The following is a 17,670-nucleotide window of genomic DNA, read 5'->3' as shown; positions in this document are numbered from 1 at the left end:
GAAGATCCTGGTTCCACCTGTGTCAACGTGTCTAACGCCTATACCTGCAGAGATCTGACCTCTTGTTGTTTGGTGAGTTACCGGGCATGCTGTTCTCATTTCTACTGTAGATCTAGATGTGTATCGTAAGACCTTGTTTTAAGGCGACTCTCAAAATACGCGACATGCACTCTCGAGCTTAGGCAATGTTTGACCGCTCTAAAAGTAGCGACAGCTGCGCTGACCATGATTAATGTCTCGTCCTAAAATGGAGGTAATGTAGCCACACCCTTTCCTCAATTCTATAGCCCACTGGAAAATACATGTTTTTTATGCGGCCTGAAATCGATGCAAGTAGACTAGGTGGAGCTACCTCCAATTAGATTCGACCCTTTAAATACACCAGAACTTTAACATAGTTATTTTTCAACTCCCAAAAAAAGCGATCTCTGTGGCTCGTAATTATTTAAAAATGTCGCCTTAAATCGAGGTCTTACAGTATCTACAGTACAGTCTTAGAGATATAATTTACACTCTCCCTTTTCTACCAAAATCGGTTTCAAGCAAGCCAAGTCAGCTAATTCTTAGCAAAACAAATCGATAATGAAGTCAGTGTCTTCTTTCTGTTCTACGTACCTCATTGTGCGTCCCTGTACGCGTGTACTCCAAACTCCACATACAGTATTTTAATAGTTGGCAAGCAGTAAGTATTTCTCGAGTGGCTTTCAACGTAATTGCCTTACAAGCACTTGTTGAGATTTCTAACATGATTAAAACAGCTTAGCAACGTACCCCCTGTGTTGATTTTGAGCCCCTGGATAAACATTAGCTTTCTACCAAGCACACACTCACTACCTTAGGTGACATATTTTCACAGTTAAACTTTACTGCGATTTCACTGTTGAGCCATTTTTGATTTGTGCTAAAGTTGTGAAATTAATGTTATTCATAGCGTTTATTTACTCATAATGATGTAGTGAAGGGATTTTACTCTCATTCACAGAAATAGCAGAAATTATTAATACCTAAACATGTAGCTGCTGTTCATTGTTTGAATGCCCTGCTCTCAATATTATTTTACTATCCACTAGTGTGTGTGTCTGTACGAGCAATGGACATCAGGGGCAATCAACTCTGTGTGTTACTACTCGGAGCCTTACTAGTGGCCACGCCCAGAGCTGTAAGTAGATTATAAGATTGGTACTCTAGTGTCATCTACTGCTGCATTGTGTTTATACATAATTATAACCAACTCCATGCTTTGACTCCGTACTGAGCTCACAGTTGAATATGTTATTTTCTAGTGCTATTTGTGATATGTGGGGGTAATCATTCGTGTGACTGAATTTTGTGCATGATAGTTGAAGGTGAATACTGTAGCTATATAGACAGTTAGTTACTGCAAGTTGCCACTCTACTTTGCTCACTAGTCTATAAAGGTGAATGATATAACTGATCTCGTCAGAATGGAGTGGGATTGCTGGGGATTGGTTCGGCTAGTATTTTATTGATATAATTATAGATGAACGTGTGACCAGACTGGCACCCATCTTAGTCATCAGTTGTGCCAACTCAGCAAAAAGCAGTGCACGTGGTCGTGCCATAGTATAAAGCTTAAGGTGAAAGGTCATTCCAGTAGCAGCTCCAATGCACCGTCCTTCACAAAGTTTGCCAAACACTGCCAAGGTTGCATGCTAAGAGGGTTCCCTTACCCACATACAAAAACATACTAGGAGTTCTCAGGCACGTTGCCAATCCCTCTTCCTCTACTATCTTTGCTGGCATGCATGCTGTGCATCAAAAATATAGCGTACAAGCACAATGTGGCATCCTAGTACAATAGCACATTACATGGCCTGGACCACGGTGACACTAGTTATTGCATGTGCCAGTTACTTTGTATCGTGCAGTAGTGTATAGTGGTACAGTGGTACCAATTCACATGACACAGTTTCCCGATGAAGCTCAAACGATCAGACTATTATAATTATTATATAATCCTAGCAACTATTTGCCTGTGAGTGTTGCGTGTTTGCGATCATGCACTTGTTCATAAACTGTCCAGTTTGTTTTATAGGATATAGATATCCAAATTTAGCCAGTAGAAAGTTGTTCTTTCAAACAGTATAATACATTGCATGTCCCTGGTCAAGTTTCTATCAAACTTGTGTCAGCTGAACTATAAAGACTAGAATGGACAAATTATGGTATGATCGATAATGATCGATACGATATCCATGAATTACATGGCAATCATCATGCAGCGTCTTTCCTTAAAAACGTGCAATGGCCTGGAACAGAGCTTTAATAAAATTAATGTTTGGCAGAGGTCAGGTGGGTTTAGCAGATAGATTCTCTGCAGAAAAGTAAAGGCGGTGACCATCTCTAATTAAGTTGTGGACCATGCAGGAACCATGCATAATCAGCTGGTTGTGTACTTTTTGTCACCAGTCATAGATTCTGCTCTGATTGTGGGAGCGTTCTGCCCACGCTGATTTTATATCCCAACATTGAAAATCATTATTACATTCAGTTCAGTGGCTGATAAATCTTTAATAGCTGTGTGTCAAATAGGTGCTAGTATACTGTGACTGTGGTAAGTTAAGGTAAAGTAAGTATGCAGCTCTTTGAACATGCATTTCAGAACTAGATCTAGATCTGTGTTAGGCTGACATGTGTACATGCTAGGCTCTAGGTTTTGTGCTTGTAGATCTACATATTCACCAATCTATACAAGCCCAGGAACATGTATTTGTGTTTGCAGTGTGTGGATCGTGATGGTTACCAGAGGATACATGTTACGTGTTGCACTACTCGCAGTTCTACTGATTGTCACATCAACAACTGTAAGTAGATTATTAACCTAGCTCGTTCTTGCATGCAGGCCTGACTTTTTCTAATGGAACGCTATAGGGCTGGATACACTACAAATTACCAACTAATCGTACTATGAATGTAGTAAATTATACCGTATATAAACTAGTTCGTTTACTAAGAACATGCTTCATAAATACTCTCCCTTGCATGACTAAGTTCCATGAAGCTGTGGCTTATGCCATTATGTTGGTTTGGAAGGCTTGCACACTAGTCTGAAGCCATAAGCGGATCTCATCTACCTCTACGATAGTCGTATGATTGAGTTGTCTTCACAAGCAACAGTAGGAAGCACCATAGACTTGCCGTAACCTGTACAGAACCAAGCTCAGACATCTGGACCATACAACCATCATAGAGGTAGATGAGAGCCTCTTACGCAGGGGCGGATCCAGTGGGGGGTTTAGGGGGCTTGAGTACCTCCTCCCCCCAGTCTCAGAAACTACTTTAGTTTGACTAAGCTGCTTCACATAGATAGAGAAGCATAGATTAAAAAGAGAACAGGTGGAGGGATTCCCCGAATTAAATTAAATAGCACCCATGCAATATCGTAGAAACTGGATTATTAGCGCTTACTCAATTATATACATGTAAGCGTATGTTAGGCCATAAAATCTGTAATACACTGAAACTGAAATACCGGAAACAATGGGCATTGTTTGATAGGGCATTGTTTGATATTGCGTGAGTTTTAATATAATCATTGCCAGTGCAGTGCTGCACAGCAGTGTAGCTGTGACCTGCAGATCATGTGCATGACACATAAAGGTAGTCTAGCTTATAGACATAGTAGTATACTGATGCATGTGTCATGCTACAAATCAGTAAAAAGAAAGGCCAAACTTTCTGTTGTTATAATTATGTGAGGGCTCACACTAAAGAAATACCGGAAACTCTCCTGAATTTGCTGGTGTCTGTGGTAGTTATATACAAAGCAGTTTAGTATACTGATGTGTATAGACTTACGTATATTACACTGTGTCTAAACATGCAGCCTGCCTTGATCCACATGTGTATTATTTTCTGTTTTAGTGTGAGGTGTGGATATGCATATGCGCATGCAAATCACACTAAAACAAAAATAAACTTCTCTCAGAGTTATTAGATTTTCGCTGGTATCATTCTATTATCTGTGCATGGTACTTCTATTACTGTTGTATAGACATGCAGTACACCTCCAGGTGTATAAGTTTCTGTTTTAGTGTGAAGGTATAATATATAGGCTCATATATATATAGCTCATACTATTTCTGTTTTTAGTGTGAGCCTCACCTCGCACTAAAACAGAAACTTATATACACATGGAGGTGTGCTGCATGTTTAGACAACATGCATTGTACATAATTATATCTATCTATCCAACTACAGTAGACTCTCATTAATCCGGTCACCCTTGGGACCATGCAGCTTGGCCGGAATAGCGAGGTGGCTGTAGCTCAAAGAAATAGGCGCGGCTTAAAAACGACCTTACCTCAAATTTAATGACTACTTTTGCGGTTCTTGTCTCGAGGATAATGTAGGATAATGTTCTCTATTTAAGTGTAATCCAATTTTATTTGCTAAACCACACCCAAAACGTCATATCCGGCCGTAATATACGTATAAAATTACATTGAAAACCTTGTTTGGGACAGCCAGCACTGGCCGGTAAACGGAATAGCGAGTGGCCGTACTTCAGGGTGAGTTTTGGGCAGTAAACATATAGCTAGCATTCCGTGCCAAGCCAAATGGCCGATATATCGAGGTGGCCGTACTTCAGAGAGCCGGAATAGCGAGAGTCTACTGTGTATTACGCTGCTTGAAGCACCACAGACAGCAGCAAATGCTACAAACTTAGTTTTCGTGTGATTGTGGGCATGCAGGCTCACACTATAAGAATCCAAGTTGCTGCTCTCTGCATGTATGTATTACTCTACAGTGATGTACGTGCATAGTATAAGATTTATGAGAGATCTATATATTGTGGTGTCTGAACATGCATACAGGCTGCCAGTACATGCTGCATGCATGCACCTTCACCTGATTAGGAGGTTGGACATGATCACGTGCTGCAACAATATTTTATTGAGCTGGCTCATTGTATATTATTGTTTCAATCCAAAGTCAGCTTGTCTTGTTAGCATATCAGAGACTGAGATCAGACTATTTTGAAATTCCTTGCTCCTTCGAGTGTGCACCCAAATATATACCTTCTATTCTGACGAGTTATCAGAGCGTTTGCTAGATTCTTTACTAGATTTTTGTCTGCCAGTACAATGCAACCCTAGCTAATCCTGGTACAATGAAGCACCGCGGGTGCTGATGCCTCGGTGGGTGTGTCAAAGCTACATAACAGAAAGCTATAATTATTGCTAATACACACATGCAGGTATCATAATGTTCTTATGGTAATTTTGCTGCATCTGTAATCACAGGGCTAGGGAATCAAAGAGTGCGAAATGATTGACCATGATTGATTAAAAAGGATGCCAAAAATACAAGTCTAAAAGCTAAACTTAATGGCTGCATCAGTACAGTATAGATCGAGCCTCGCATCTCTCTTGCAGCTACCAATAGCTAGCGCGTTCTAGTGCAGAGCTAGCTATACTAGCACACTCCATGGATAAGTTTGCTACACACCCTTCTGAAAAGGCTATATAATAACATTCCAAGTAGGCATAACTCGAGAACGAAGCATTATTTTGCAATTAAAATCCAACTAGAAGCTTATAGAAACTTTAACTCTTACTTACACTTCATTGATCCTTGAGCACACAGACACACAGACAGACACATGCACAAACACATTACCGTATATACCTCGCGTGCGCATGCGCACTGAGGCATAATGAACTTTGCAAGCTGCGTTGTGCTAATGCCTCTTGCCATGTTTGCTTCACTCAAAAAGCATTACTGAGAGTGTTATAAGAGGTGTAATTAGTATCTACCATACATTAATCAAGAGTGTTATAGAAGAGGAGCTTAACGGAAACAAAAGTCTATATACATGTACCTGATGGCTTGATGAATGATCTTAGAAGCATGATTGTCATGTTTGTTAAGCCTCGAGGCGTAGTCGCACAAGGGATACGATAAAGCTGACTGTGTGTGTGTGTGTCACGATGTGTATTCCAGCTGTAACTCCAATGGTTGCAATACCTTACACTTCTATAAGCTTCTAGCCACGATTTTAATTCGTGAATTTGGAAAATAAAGCTTCTTTCTCGAGTTATTGCTAGTTTGACTCACAGTGATCGAAGGCTGTTGTAGTCTCTTCAGAATCTTTTATAGCATCATTGTTCGCACAAACTTTCTTTTCAACTTATAAGCTAGTCTTGCACTAAAGCTGTTAGCTAGCAAGTCATCATTGTCACAGGAACATCTGGTTACTGGATGGGGCTATAGAAATGACTGCATTATAAGCGCATCCTCAAATATAAGCGTATAGAGGTCTGCTATTGACCACATTAGCCCATACGCTAATAATTCAGTTTCTACGCGGTACATACCAGGCTATTTTTCTCCTTCCATTATAAATTAGCCTGTGACCGAGGCTAGTAACTTATCAGAATCAGAGTCTACACATAATTATCAAAATCGGCTTAATTTATTTCTTAGCAGGTAAGTGGTGAATTTATTCTCACTGTCAACTTGGTCGACTACACCAACCCAACCGGACTGTGTGCTGAATGTCAGGTTAAAGCTGGAGTTGCTCAAGACCAGTTGGTATCAGTGTGCTGTGATGATAAACCATTCAAATCTCGCAACTGTGACAACACAGGAGAGGAGAGATGTGACACCAGGTTCCGTTGGACCATCAGAACATTCGGTGCATCACTAGAGACAAGACCCAGCATGGGGTACAGCTTCACAGACTGTACAATGTCACCCAGCACTTGCCCATTCAGTGAAATAAGTACAACATTCGGTCAAGGTCCAACAGCACTACTGGGAGTAACACCCAATCCTCTACCTGTTTCAAAAACATATTATAGCATGTGGACGGTAAGTTGTATATTCATTTCACCTACCATGTTTTAACTCTTTATTTATATATAATTATATATAGAGACAAATACAGTTTTTCATAGAAGCTGTGGACAGTATGCTGCCAAACATAATAGACAGTCTGTTGATTGACCTGGACAACCTTCAACTTGGAGCAGACTTTACAGAGGAGATGACGTTCACTGGATACCACAACATATCTCACATGACCATGAGTTTCAGAGTCGAATGCTCTCCTGGTTTCTGTGGATCTGACTGTACCACCACACCTCAGAACAATCCACGAGTGGCGACATGTCGAGCTGATGGTACTCTAACATGTACTGATAACCGATTAGACCCTTCACCTCTTGTAGCCTGCAACGACTGCCTCTACAACCTGGATATTACTACAGGCTGTTCTACCTGTTTGGATGCCAAATATGATCCAGACACAAACTGTCAAGCCTGCTTTCTCAACTATGACGTTAAAACAAGTTGCTCATCATGCGTTAACACAAGATATGACCCAACCGATAACTGTGCGTCATGCTTGGACTCTACTTTCAATCCTTTCGATGAGTGTACAACATGCTTGTTGAAATTCTATAACCTACAGAAAAACTGCACCCAGTGTCTACCCAACAGAGATCCCTCTACCAACTGCACCCAGTGTCTACCCAACAGAGATCCCTCTACCAACTGCACCCAGTGTCTACCCATCAGAGATCCCTCTACCTACTGCACCCAGTGTCTACCCAACAGAGATCCCTCTACCAACTGCACCCAGTGCCTACCCAACAGAGATTCCTCTACCAACTGCACTCAGTGCCTACCCAACAGAGATCCCTCTACCATCTGCACCCAGTGCCTACCCAACAGAGATTCCTCTACCAACTGCACTCAGTGCCTACCCAACAGAGATCCCTCTACCAACTGCACCCAGTGTCTACCCAACAGAGATTCCTCTACCAACTGCACCCAGTGCCTACCCAACAGAAATCCCTCTACCAACTGCACCCAGTGCCTACCCAACAGAGATTCCTCTACCAACTGCACCCAGTGTCTACCCGACAGAGATCCCTATACCAACTGCACCCAGTGTCTACCCAACAGAGATCGATCTACCAACTGCACTCAGTGTCTACCAAACAGAGATCCCTCTACCAACTGCACCCAGTGTCTACCAGGCTGGGACATTATCTCGGACTGTATACTAGTTGCCTACCCAACAGAGATCCCTCTACCAACTGCACTCAGTGTCTACCCAACAGAGATTCCTCTACCAACTGCACCCAGTGTCTACCCAACAGAGATCCCTCTACCAACTGCACCCAGTGTCTACTAGGCTGGGACATTATCTCGGACTGTACTAGTTGCCTACCCAACAGAGATCCCTCTACCAACTGCACTCAGTGTCTACCCAACAGAGATCCCTCTACCAACTGCACCCAGTGCATATACCCAACAGAGATCCCTCTACCAACTGCACCCAGTGCCTACCCAACAGAGATCCCTCTACCAACTGCACCCAGTGTCTACCCAACAGAGATCCCTCTACCAACTGCACCCAGTGTCTACCAGGCTGGGACATTATCTCGGACTGTACTAGTTGCCTACCCAACAGAGATCCCTCTACCAACTGCACTCAGTGTCTACCGAACAGAGATCCCTCTACCAACTGCGCCCAGTGTCTACCAGGCTGGGACATTATCTCGGACTGTACTAGTTGCCTACCCAACAGAGATCCCTCTACTAACTGCACTCAGTGTCTATCCAACAGAGATCCCTCTACCAACTGCACTCAGTGTCTACCCAACAGAAATCCCTCTACCAACTGCACTAGTTGCCTACCCAACAGAGATCCCTCTACCAACTGCACTCAGTGTCTACCCAACAGAAATCCCTCTACCAACTGCACTAGTTGCCTACCGAACAGAGATCCCTCTACCAACTGCACTCAGTGTCTACCGAACAGAGATCCCTCTACCAACTGCACTCAGTGTCTACCCAACAGAAATCCCTCTACCAACTGCATTAGTTGCCTACAACCAGACAGGTTCATTGATACAAACTGCAGTGTGTGTGCTCTACCGGGAGGAGACCCAGAAACACTCTGTCTAACATGCTTGGCAACTAACTTTGACCCTAATACTAAATCTAATTGTTTAGAGTGCGTAGGTAATCGCAATCTTGGCTCCAGCGCTCCACTTGCCTGCCTGGATATGATAGCAGCCGTGACTGTACAGTGTGTCTATCTGGACGAAATATATCCACAAGATGTACCACCTGTCTGTTTGGATTTACTGGAAGTATCTGTGAACCTGGTGAGTGCATGACTGGCATTTTGGAATTATACGAGTATGCTTTAGTATAGTGTTCTTACTAACTCTAGCTTATGTTCTTATTCATTACATTATAATAATGAAGCGTGCGGATATTGATCAGTCTATTAGCGACCTTAATGAGTAAATGTTTCATATCTGCCTCCTCTTACCGTGAACTGTTATGTCTTGGTGTGCATGCGCTAGGGATATACATTTTTTTTAGTTTAACCATGCTAATTAAGCGATGAATAACGATACTTTTAGTTACACCAACAGCCTCTTCTGTGGGTGGTATAGCTGGTGGAGTGGGTGGAGCTCTCTTCCTGGTGATTATCGTCTTGGTGATCATTGTGTGTGTGCTCGTGTGTAAAGTTCGAAGAAAAGGTCACGTAAGGTTTGTTTCAGGTGAGTTAATCGGACTGTTAATACATGTGTGTGAAGGAAGGGTTTGAGATCAAGAATAGTCAGTTCCTTTAAGACAATTGAATCAGCAAAAAGAAAGGACTAACCATAACGTTTGAACGATGCTGTATTATTTACCTATTGGTATATAGATAAAAGGACTGTCCGTGGTGTTTATAATTGAGGGCATATATACAATAATTATAGCACAAGGACTATAATTATACATGTATATAATTATAGTTTTAGATAAGAACAGAAAAGGGATTGGAAAAGGAAGCATCCGCGTGGTACAGTCCGTATTTCCCAACGGTGCTTGAGGCTGTGATCTAGCATGTAAATATGGTTGCAAATTTGAACCAGTATATGTGTATACAGTAGTGTGTATACAGTAGTGTCTTTGCGTGATGGCGAGTGGTGTGTTAGAGGTGCTGTATTGATAGATGGTTATAGATGATGACATAATAAAAGCACCGCAGGTGCTAATGCCTCGGCTAACTACACATCAAGCTAATACTCAATATTAATTTGCATGCAAGAATGTTGCAAAAAAGAAGGTTGCCAAAAGTCGGTTCAACAAAGCCCATAATTAACAGCTGCTATTCTCATGAAACAGTGCAGCGTTGCTGTTCTTTCCTCACTCTTGCAGATATACCAAAGGCTAGCGTTCTAGTGAGCTAACTTCTAAGTAGAATAGCTAAGTTATTTCAACAGATTTTTCTACACACGAGTCTGAAGAGACTTAAAACTAAGCATGACTTGAGAACGAAGCAAATCCACACTCCATGACTAGAAGTCCATAGAAGTTTTTACTTGCACTTTGAGCAGCTGTAGCAATCTACACGTGTAACACACACACAAACACACTACTGTATACCTCGCCACACCGAGGCATAATTATAGGATACTTACGCCATCCAATCCCAATACAACTACAGTATATATGTTATGGTGTAACAGTCCATGTCTTAGATTTAATGCATTTACAGTATCACTGTTAAAAGTATAAATAACAACAAGAAATTAAGATCCCTAAAAAACAGCGCGAAGCACTGGAAGGTACTTTATACAATACCTGCCTGAATGGTCGTCTCTAGAGTTTTTCAAGCAGCTGATTAGTTCTATCATTTCCATTAATTAAAAATCAAAACGCGAATTGAAATCAAAGCCCTTAATTCTAACCACAAGTATCAATTTTGTACGTAGAGCACATGATTCATTTTCGTTTCCAGTCCCCTTTTAACTATGGTTTTAGTTGCATGTTCATTTTTTGCCAAGCAACATATAATTGTAAACCACATAAATAATTTGCTGTTAACAGATGAAGGAGCAGCTTATACTGCTTATGATGATGCTGGAACTAGAAATGGATCCTCAGCAGAACAAAATTTTCGGAATCTGAAATATGGCCCTGGATTGGAAATGAATTCTATGACTGGAAAAGGGTCATCAGATGATTGTTCGTTTACTAATTCACCGTACGAGCACACAGAAAATAAATACTCTCAATTATGTTACCCTAGTTTCAGATCGCCCTCAAAAACAAGCACTAACAATCTCACGTCTACTCTTGAGGGACCAATATACGAACAGCCAGCTATCCTGATGACAGCCAGCCAAGTGAAGGCCCACATGTTTATGACACAGCTGATCATACTCATCGACCACCTCTTACCAACCCACAGGATAAAGAGTATTCTAAATTGCATCAACCTCCGGTAACTAACGTAACACCTCAACCAACTTCTCTGGCTGACTATGACACAGCCACATTTATTGAGCAGCCGGTTCATGACAAAGTATTCCCTGCTCCGGGTGATTCAATTTCTAAGAAGGGGACCAGGCATCCATTAAAGTCTGCTGGAGCTTATGAAGAGATTGAAGATGAGGATTTCTGTGGGAGAAACGAGTACGATACAACTTACCCCCCTCCTGCAGTTATACCTAGTGTTAATGCATACTCGAAAGTGGGTAAGCATGAAGCTGAGCTTCCTGCATACGATGTAGCAAATAATCATCATTCGAAACAGGTACAGCCTAAAGCTCCACCTCCTAACAGAAGTTTGTACGATACTGCCAATTATCCCCAAGAGCAAGTAACTCAACCTGAACATGATTGCACAAAAACTAGCAACTTCCTTCCTACTTCGATAAAAAAGGAAACGTCTCAACGCACTTATGATTATGTAGACGCGAACGAATTCCTTTCTGCTTCCTCCTCTGTCAAACATTCGTATGACTATGTGGACAATCCTATAGATAGTACGAATGCATTGCCCCCTGCATTGGCCCCCCTGGCTAGCTCTGTGTACATGAACACAACGCCTGGCAAGATAACACTTGAGGCCGAGTCTCATTATGACCTAGGGAAGTGAGTGCATGGACACGTTCGCTTGTATATTTTAAAAGTGTGTGTTGTGTGTTATGGACTATTAGATTTGTATTTATGACTCTGTAGCTATTGGTCAAAAGTTTTGCACCTTCACTTGATTTTGGTTCACTTGAATTGTTAAGTTTCAATCGTAATTACTCATCCCTTTAAACACCTTTTATAATTACCGTACTACATTGTACACATTATGTTAATTGTACTGCAGTTTTGTACTGGTCATGAATTATCACAAAGACTTTGCCGGATTGAAGGGACACACACACGTGTTTTGTATGTCAGCTATCCGTGTAGTGGGGTGGTTTCTGTATAGTTATCTACGTTTACAGTGGTGGCAGGTGCGATTGTGTGGCTTCCTGGTGAAACAGCTGGCTATTTTTATTTGGTAGCTTTATGAATAATAATTGCTTCAACAAGCTTTTTTGTTTGTTCTGTTTGTTCATAGTCTCGCAAATCACGATACGGTAACTGCCATCCGGACCATTGCCTCGATCTTCCCCCTGACACCGCGCTTTGGAGTCCAGATATTTGACATTGCTATGCACTTATATTATATACATAATTATGTGCAGTATAATTATTAGATCAGAGATCTTCTCGAATATCTCTGATTAGATCTAAGCTTACAACAAAAAGAGCCACAACAGGGGCGGGGTAAAACCCAATTTAGCTTAATCATTATTCATTGACTAAAGTTGCCATAAATTATTTGCAAAATTTATAGATATATAGGTTATCGGCTGAAGCTGTTCAAGTCTCGGCTCAATTTACTGTCAGTCTGGTTCGATCCAGTATATACCTGACCTCTTGTTTTGGTGAGTGACTGACAGATCTAGACCTATGTACATGTGTCTACAGTATAGTAGGAGAGTGTAGGAGACATGATTATTAACTTTCCCCTTTCCTTGGTGAAATATCAGTTTCAATCAAGCCAAGCTAGAACTAATTCCTAGCAAAACAAATCGATATGAGATCAGTCTCTTCTTTCTGTTGCTATATTAAACCTCAGAGTCATTGCATCCCTGTACGTGTGTGTACTCCACACTCTGGCTATGTACAGTATTTTTAATAGTTGGCAAGCAGCTCCAACTTAAGTATTTCTCAAGTGGCTGCCAACGTAATTGGCTTACAAGCACTTGTTGAGGTTTTTAACATGATTAAAACAGCTTAGCAACAATGTTGCCAACATACCCCCTGTGTTGATTTTGAGCCACTCAAAAACAAGAGACATACAATATAAACATTAGCTTACTACCGAGCACACACTATGTAACTGCTGTTCATTGTTTGAATGCCCTGTCCTCAATATTTACTCTCCACTAGTGTGTGTCTGTACAAGCAATGGACATCAGGGGCAATCAACTCTGTGTGTTACTACTCGGAGCCTTACTAGTGGCCACGCCCAGAGCTGTAAGTAGGTTATAAGATTGGTACAGTAGTGTCATCTACTGCTGCATTGTGTTTATACATCTAACCACCTTGTGCTCTCCTACATGAAATTTGACTCCATACTGAGCTCACAGTTGAATATTGATTATGTGTTACTTTCTAGTGGAATGTGTGATATGTGGAGGTAACTATTCATGCTCTTGTGACAGGTTCAGGGTGAATTTATACTGACAGTCAACTTGGTCAACTACACCAACCCAACCGGACTGTGTGCTGAATGTGCTGTTCCACTGAGTACTGTGGCAAGTGCTGACAAGCTACCACCACCAGTGTGCTGCGATGATCAACCATTCAGAAACACCAATTGTGACAACACAGGAGAGGAGAGGTGTGACACCAGGTTCCGTTGGACCATCAGACCATTTGGTGCTTCACTAGAGACAAGACCCACCAGTATACCCAATGCTGTCAACCCTCCGTATTTTTTCACTAACTGTCCAGTGTCCTCCAGCACTTGCCCATTCAGTGAAATTAGCACAACATTCGATCAAGGTCCAACAGCACTACTCGGAGTAACACCCAATCCTCTACCTGTTTCAAAAACTAATTTTACTGTATGGATGGTAAGTTTATATTCATTTGAACTGCCGTTTTACAAACTTTTTATATAGGGACAAACACAGTTCTTCATAGAAGCTGTGGACAGTGTGCTGCCGAACGTAATAGACAGTTTGTTGATTGACCTGGACACTCTCCAACTTGGAGCAGACTTCACAGAGGAGATGACATTCACTGGATACCACAACATATCTCACATGACCATGAGTTTCAGAGTCGAGTGCTCTCCCGGTTTCTGTGGATCTGACTGTACCACCACACCTCAGAACAATCCACGAGTGGCAACATGTCAAGCTGATGGCACTCTAACATGTACTGATAATCGATTTGACCCTTCACCTCTTGTAGCCTACAACGACTGCCTCTACAACCTGAATATTACTACTGGCTGCTCCACTTGCGTACAGACCAATTATGATCCCTCTACCAACTGCAACCAGTGTCTACCAGGTTGGGACATCACCTTAGACTGTACTGGTTGTCTACCCACCAGAGATCCCTATACCAACTGCACCCTCTGCCTACAACCAGACAGGTTCACTGATACAGACTGCAGTGTGTGTGCTCTACCAGGAGGGGACCCAGCAACACTCTGTCAAACATGCTTGGACACTAACTTTGATCTTAATACAAATTGCTCTGAATTCAGAGGCAATCGTGATCTCGGCTCCAGCTGCTCCAGGTGTCTATCTGGGTATGATAGTAACCGTGACTGTGCAGTGTGTTTATCTGGACGAAACATATCCACAAGATGTACCACCTGTCTGTCTGGATTCACTGGCAGTAACTGTGAACCTGGTAAGTGACTGGTGTTGTTTAGTAAATGGCTTAATTGCTATAACTGTACAATGATTAATTGCTGTGATGTTTACCTACTCTTCAAGTTTTAGTTAACTAGGGGGAGTTCCAGAGGAGGTTGACCACGATTTAACCCGCTAACTCAGCTATTTTATCTTAATGTTGCGTTCTTGCATGTTTTTCAATCCTGTATTACACCTCCTGTTTACGAGCCATACTAAGACCAAACTGAGACATAACTCTGTAAGTATCTGGCTTATAAAGTAATTGCTTCGAGTATGACTACCATATAGCGGGTATATTTCAAAGGTATAAACTTTCGCGGTTTTGTTGATCAAATATATACCGCGGCGAACATTTATACCTATGAACATTAATATCAGCATGCATGCACCAAAGGGCTGATACTGCCACGAACATTAAATCTGCCTACCGGTCTTTCTGCGAAAGTTTATACCCTCGAAAAATAATCCTGTTATACGGTATGCTACTCACATTCTGTATAGGACGTATCATTACTTAGTAGTGTAGAATGCTGTGATCGTTAGCAGTCTTTAGCTTACTATAGTTATGACAGCAACTTTTTTCTGTAGGTACGTATATCTTTTCTTCTTTATCCGTACATGCACATTCCTCCGTAAAACTGCGCTATTACATAACCAACCTCCTTTGGTGATATGTTTTGGTGTGCACGCACAGGCATATGATTCTTAATGCATATTAATCCACAATCCAGGCATACTAATTAGGTGCTAAAACAAGTGTTGATTGATGTGACCTGTATTTACACCGTCAGTTTCTGCCGTGAATGGTGGTCTTGTGGGTGGTATAGCGGGTGGAGCTCTCTTCCTGGTGATAATCGTCTTGGTGATCATTGTGTGTGTACTCGTGTGTAAAAATCGAAGGAGAGGTCATATCAAATTTGTTTCAGGTGAGCTGCACAGTATTAATTTAATCCCTATACTGTGTGTAACTCTATTGGTAGGCATGTTATACTTCGTAATAATGCTTTCTTACAATGGCTATAGTTGCATGCTCATATTTTCCCAGCAACTCATTGTTATAACCTTTTGTGCGTGTTTCCTGCTATTGTTATAACAGATGAAGGAGCAGCTCATAATGCTTACGATATTACTGGAACTGGAAGTGGCTCGTCAGCAGAACATAAGTTTCAAAATCCGATATATGGCCCTAGATTGGAAATGGACTTAAAGACTGGAACAGGGTCATCAGATGATCACGCATTTACTAATTCATTGTACGAGACCTCGAATGTGCACACAGAAGATGATTACTCTCACCCTAGTGTCAGCCCACCCTCACATACGGTAAAAACAGGCACCCAGGAACTCACGTCTACTCTCGATGGACCAATGTACGATACAGCTAGCTGTCTTGATAACAACCTGCCAAGAGAAGGCACACCTGTTTACGACACAGCTGATCATACTCATCAACCACCTCTTACCAACCCACAGAATAAAGACTATTCTAAATTGCATCAACCTCCAATAACAAATGTAACCCCTCAACCAACTGCTCTGGCTGACTATGACACGGCCACATTTATCGAGCAGCCGGTCTATGACGAAGCCTTCCCCCCTTCGGAGGAGTCACTTTCTAAGAAGGGGATCAGGCATCCATCAAAGTCTGCTGGAGCTTATGAAGAGATTGAAGATGAAGATATTCGTGGGAGAGACGAGTACGATACAACTTACCCCCCTCCTCCAGTTGTACCTAGTGTTAATGCATACTCGAAACTGGGTAAGCATGAAGCTGAGCTTCCTGCATACGATGTAGCAAATAATCATCACTCGAAACAGGTACAGCCTAAAGCTCCACTTCCTAATGGAAGTTTGTACGATGCTGCTGATTATCCCCAAGAGCAAGCAGCTCGACCTGAACACGATTATACAGAAACTAGCAACTTTCTTCCTACTTCGATAAAAGAGGAAACGTCTCAACACACTTATGATTATGCAGACGCTAGCGAATTCCTTTCTGGTTCCTCCTCTGTCAAACATTCGTATGACTACGTCGACAATCCTATAGATGGTACAAATGCATTGCCCCCTGCATTGGCCCCCCTGGCTAGCTCTGTGTACATGAACACAACGCCTGACAAGATAACACTTGAGGCCGAATCTCATTATGACCTAGGGCAGTGAGTGGACATGTTTGTTTGTATTATATAGTTTTGTACCTTCACTTCTAGTTCACTTGAATTGTTAAGCTGTATAATCATAATAGCTTATCCCCTCCCGTTCTTTTGTACACCCTTTACACGGTACGTTGTACCATATGTATTGTACAGTTGTTGACTGGCCATAATTGTCACAAAGATTTTCTATTGAAGGGACACACACATCGTTACAATAGAATGTTGTTAATGAGGATGCATTTGCACTCTTACTTTGCAATTGCGATGGAAATTATCAATAATTATTACTCATTGTTGGTGAATGGTGACCTCCTGATTTAAACTTTGATGCATATAATTATAGCCTCGATTCCAGGCCGATTAAAATACGTATTTTAATCGGCCTGGAGTCAAGGTTAATGCATATAGTACATGATAACCAGTTGCAGCTTGTATAACTATCCCATTAGTAGGCTCCAGAGGAGGGGGGACATGATTAACCTTAGCTTAATCGTGTCCTCCCTCCTCTGAGTAGGCTCTATAATAGATTGCCTATTATAGCTCATGCTTTTTCTTCAAGAATGGAACAGCAGTTTGATCAGAAAGCAATCACTGATCTATTTAGATACACCTTTCAAAGTAGCTATCAAAACAGCACGGTTGAGCATCAGTACGCCGGAACAGATCTGTTACAGTGGCGTACACTAGACATTAAAACTTCCCTTTTCAATAAATCAAGCCTAGCCTATTAATTTTAGCTAATTCTTAGCAGGACATCGAATGAAACC

The 17,670-nt window shown here is 41.7% G+C and overlaps 3 protein-coding genes across 3 annotated transcripts in view; all 3 read left to right on the top strand.

Annotated features, from left to right (window-relative positions):
• LOC135348775 (uncharacterized) overlaps positions 1-17,670 on the top strand; it is a 50,915-nt gene that overhangs the window by 7,154 nt on the left and 26,091 nt on the right. The gene's annotated exons all lie outside the window — the stretch shown is intronic.
• LOC135349255 (variant-specific surface protein VSP4A1-like) lies at positions 1,091-8,506 on the top strand. The gene is made up of 3 exons (XM_064547764.1): positions 1,091-1,159; positions 6,454-6,837; positions 6,902-8,506. The coding sequence occupies exons 1-3, from the start codon at positions 1,091-1,093 to the stop codon at positions 8,165-8,167; spliced, it is 1,719 nt and encodes a 572-aa protein (XP_064403834.1). The 3' UTR covers positions 8,168-8,506.
• On the top strand, positions 12,627-17,097 carry LOC135348786 (uncharacterized). Its single transcript, XM_064547124.1, has 6 exons — positions 12,627-12,752; positions 13,261-13,347; positions 13,536-13,949; positions 13,998-14,742; positions 15,539-15,673; positions 15,844-17,097. Exons 2-6 carry the CDS (start codon positions 13,279-13,281, stop codon positions 16,908-16,910), a joined length of 2,430 nt encoding a protein of 809 aa, XP_064403194.1. The 5' UTR covers positions 12,627-12,752; positions 13,261-13,278; the 3' UTR covers positions 16,911-17,097.

Source organism: Halichondria panicea, chromosome 15 (genome assembly GCF_963675165.1).
Source record: "Halichondria panicea chromosome 15, odHalPani1.1, whole genome shotgun sequence".
Classification (NCBI taxonomy): domain Eukaryota; kingdom Metazoa; phylum Porifera; class Demospongiae; order Suberitida; family Halichondriidae; genus Halichondria; species Halichondria panicea.
Note: the sequence above shows the minus strand (reverse complement) of the source record. Positions and strands in the feature narration are given on the sequence as shown.

Excerpts from the sequence above, each read along its gene's own strand:
- LOC135348786 (XM_064547124.1), top strand. The coding sequence starts at position 13,279 with ATGGACATCAGGGGCAATCAACTCTGTGTGTTACTACTCGGAGCCTTA. Across the intron at positions 13,348-13,535 it reads TAGTGGCCACGCCCAGAGCT|GTTCAGGGTGAATTTATACT; the intron begins GTAAGTAGGTTA and ends CTCTTGTGACAG. Across the intron at positions 15,674-15,843 it reads TCATATCAAATTTGTTTCAG|ATGAAGGAGCAGCTCATAAT; the intron begins GTGAGCTGCACA and ends TTGTTATAACAG.
- LOC135349255 (XM_064547764.1), top strand. The coding sequence starts at position 1,091 with ATGGACATCAGGGGCAATCAACTCTGTGTGTTACTACTCGGAGCCTTA. Across the intron at positions 1,160-6,453 it reads TAGTGGCCACGCCCAGAGCT|GTAAGTGGTGAATTTATTCT; the intron begins GTAAGTAGATTA and ends ATTTCTTAGCAG. Across the intron at positions 6,838-6,901 it reads CATATTATAGCATGTGGACG|AGACAAATACAGTTTTTCAT; the intron begins GTAAGTTGTATA and ends AATTATATATAG.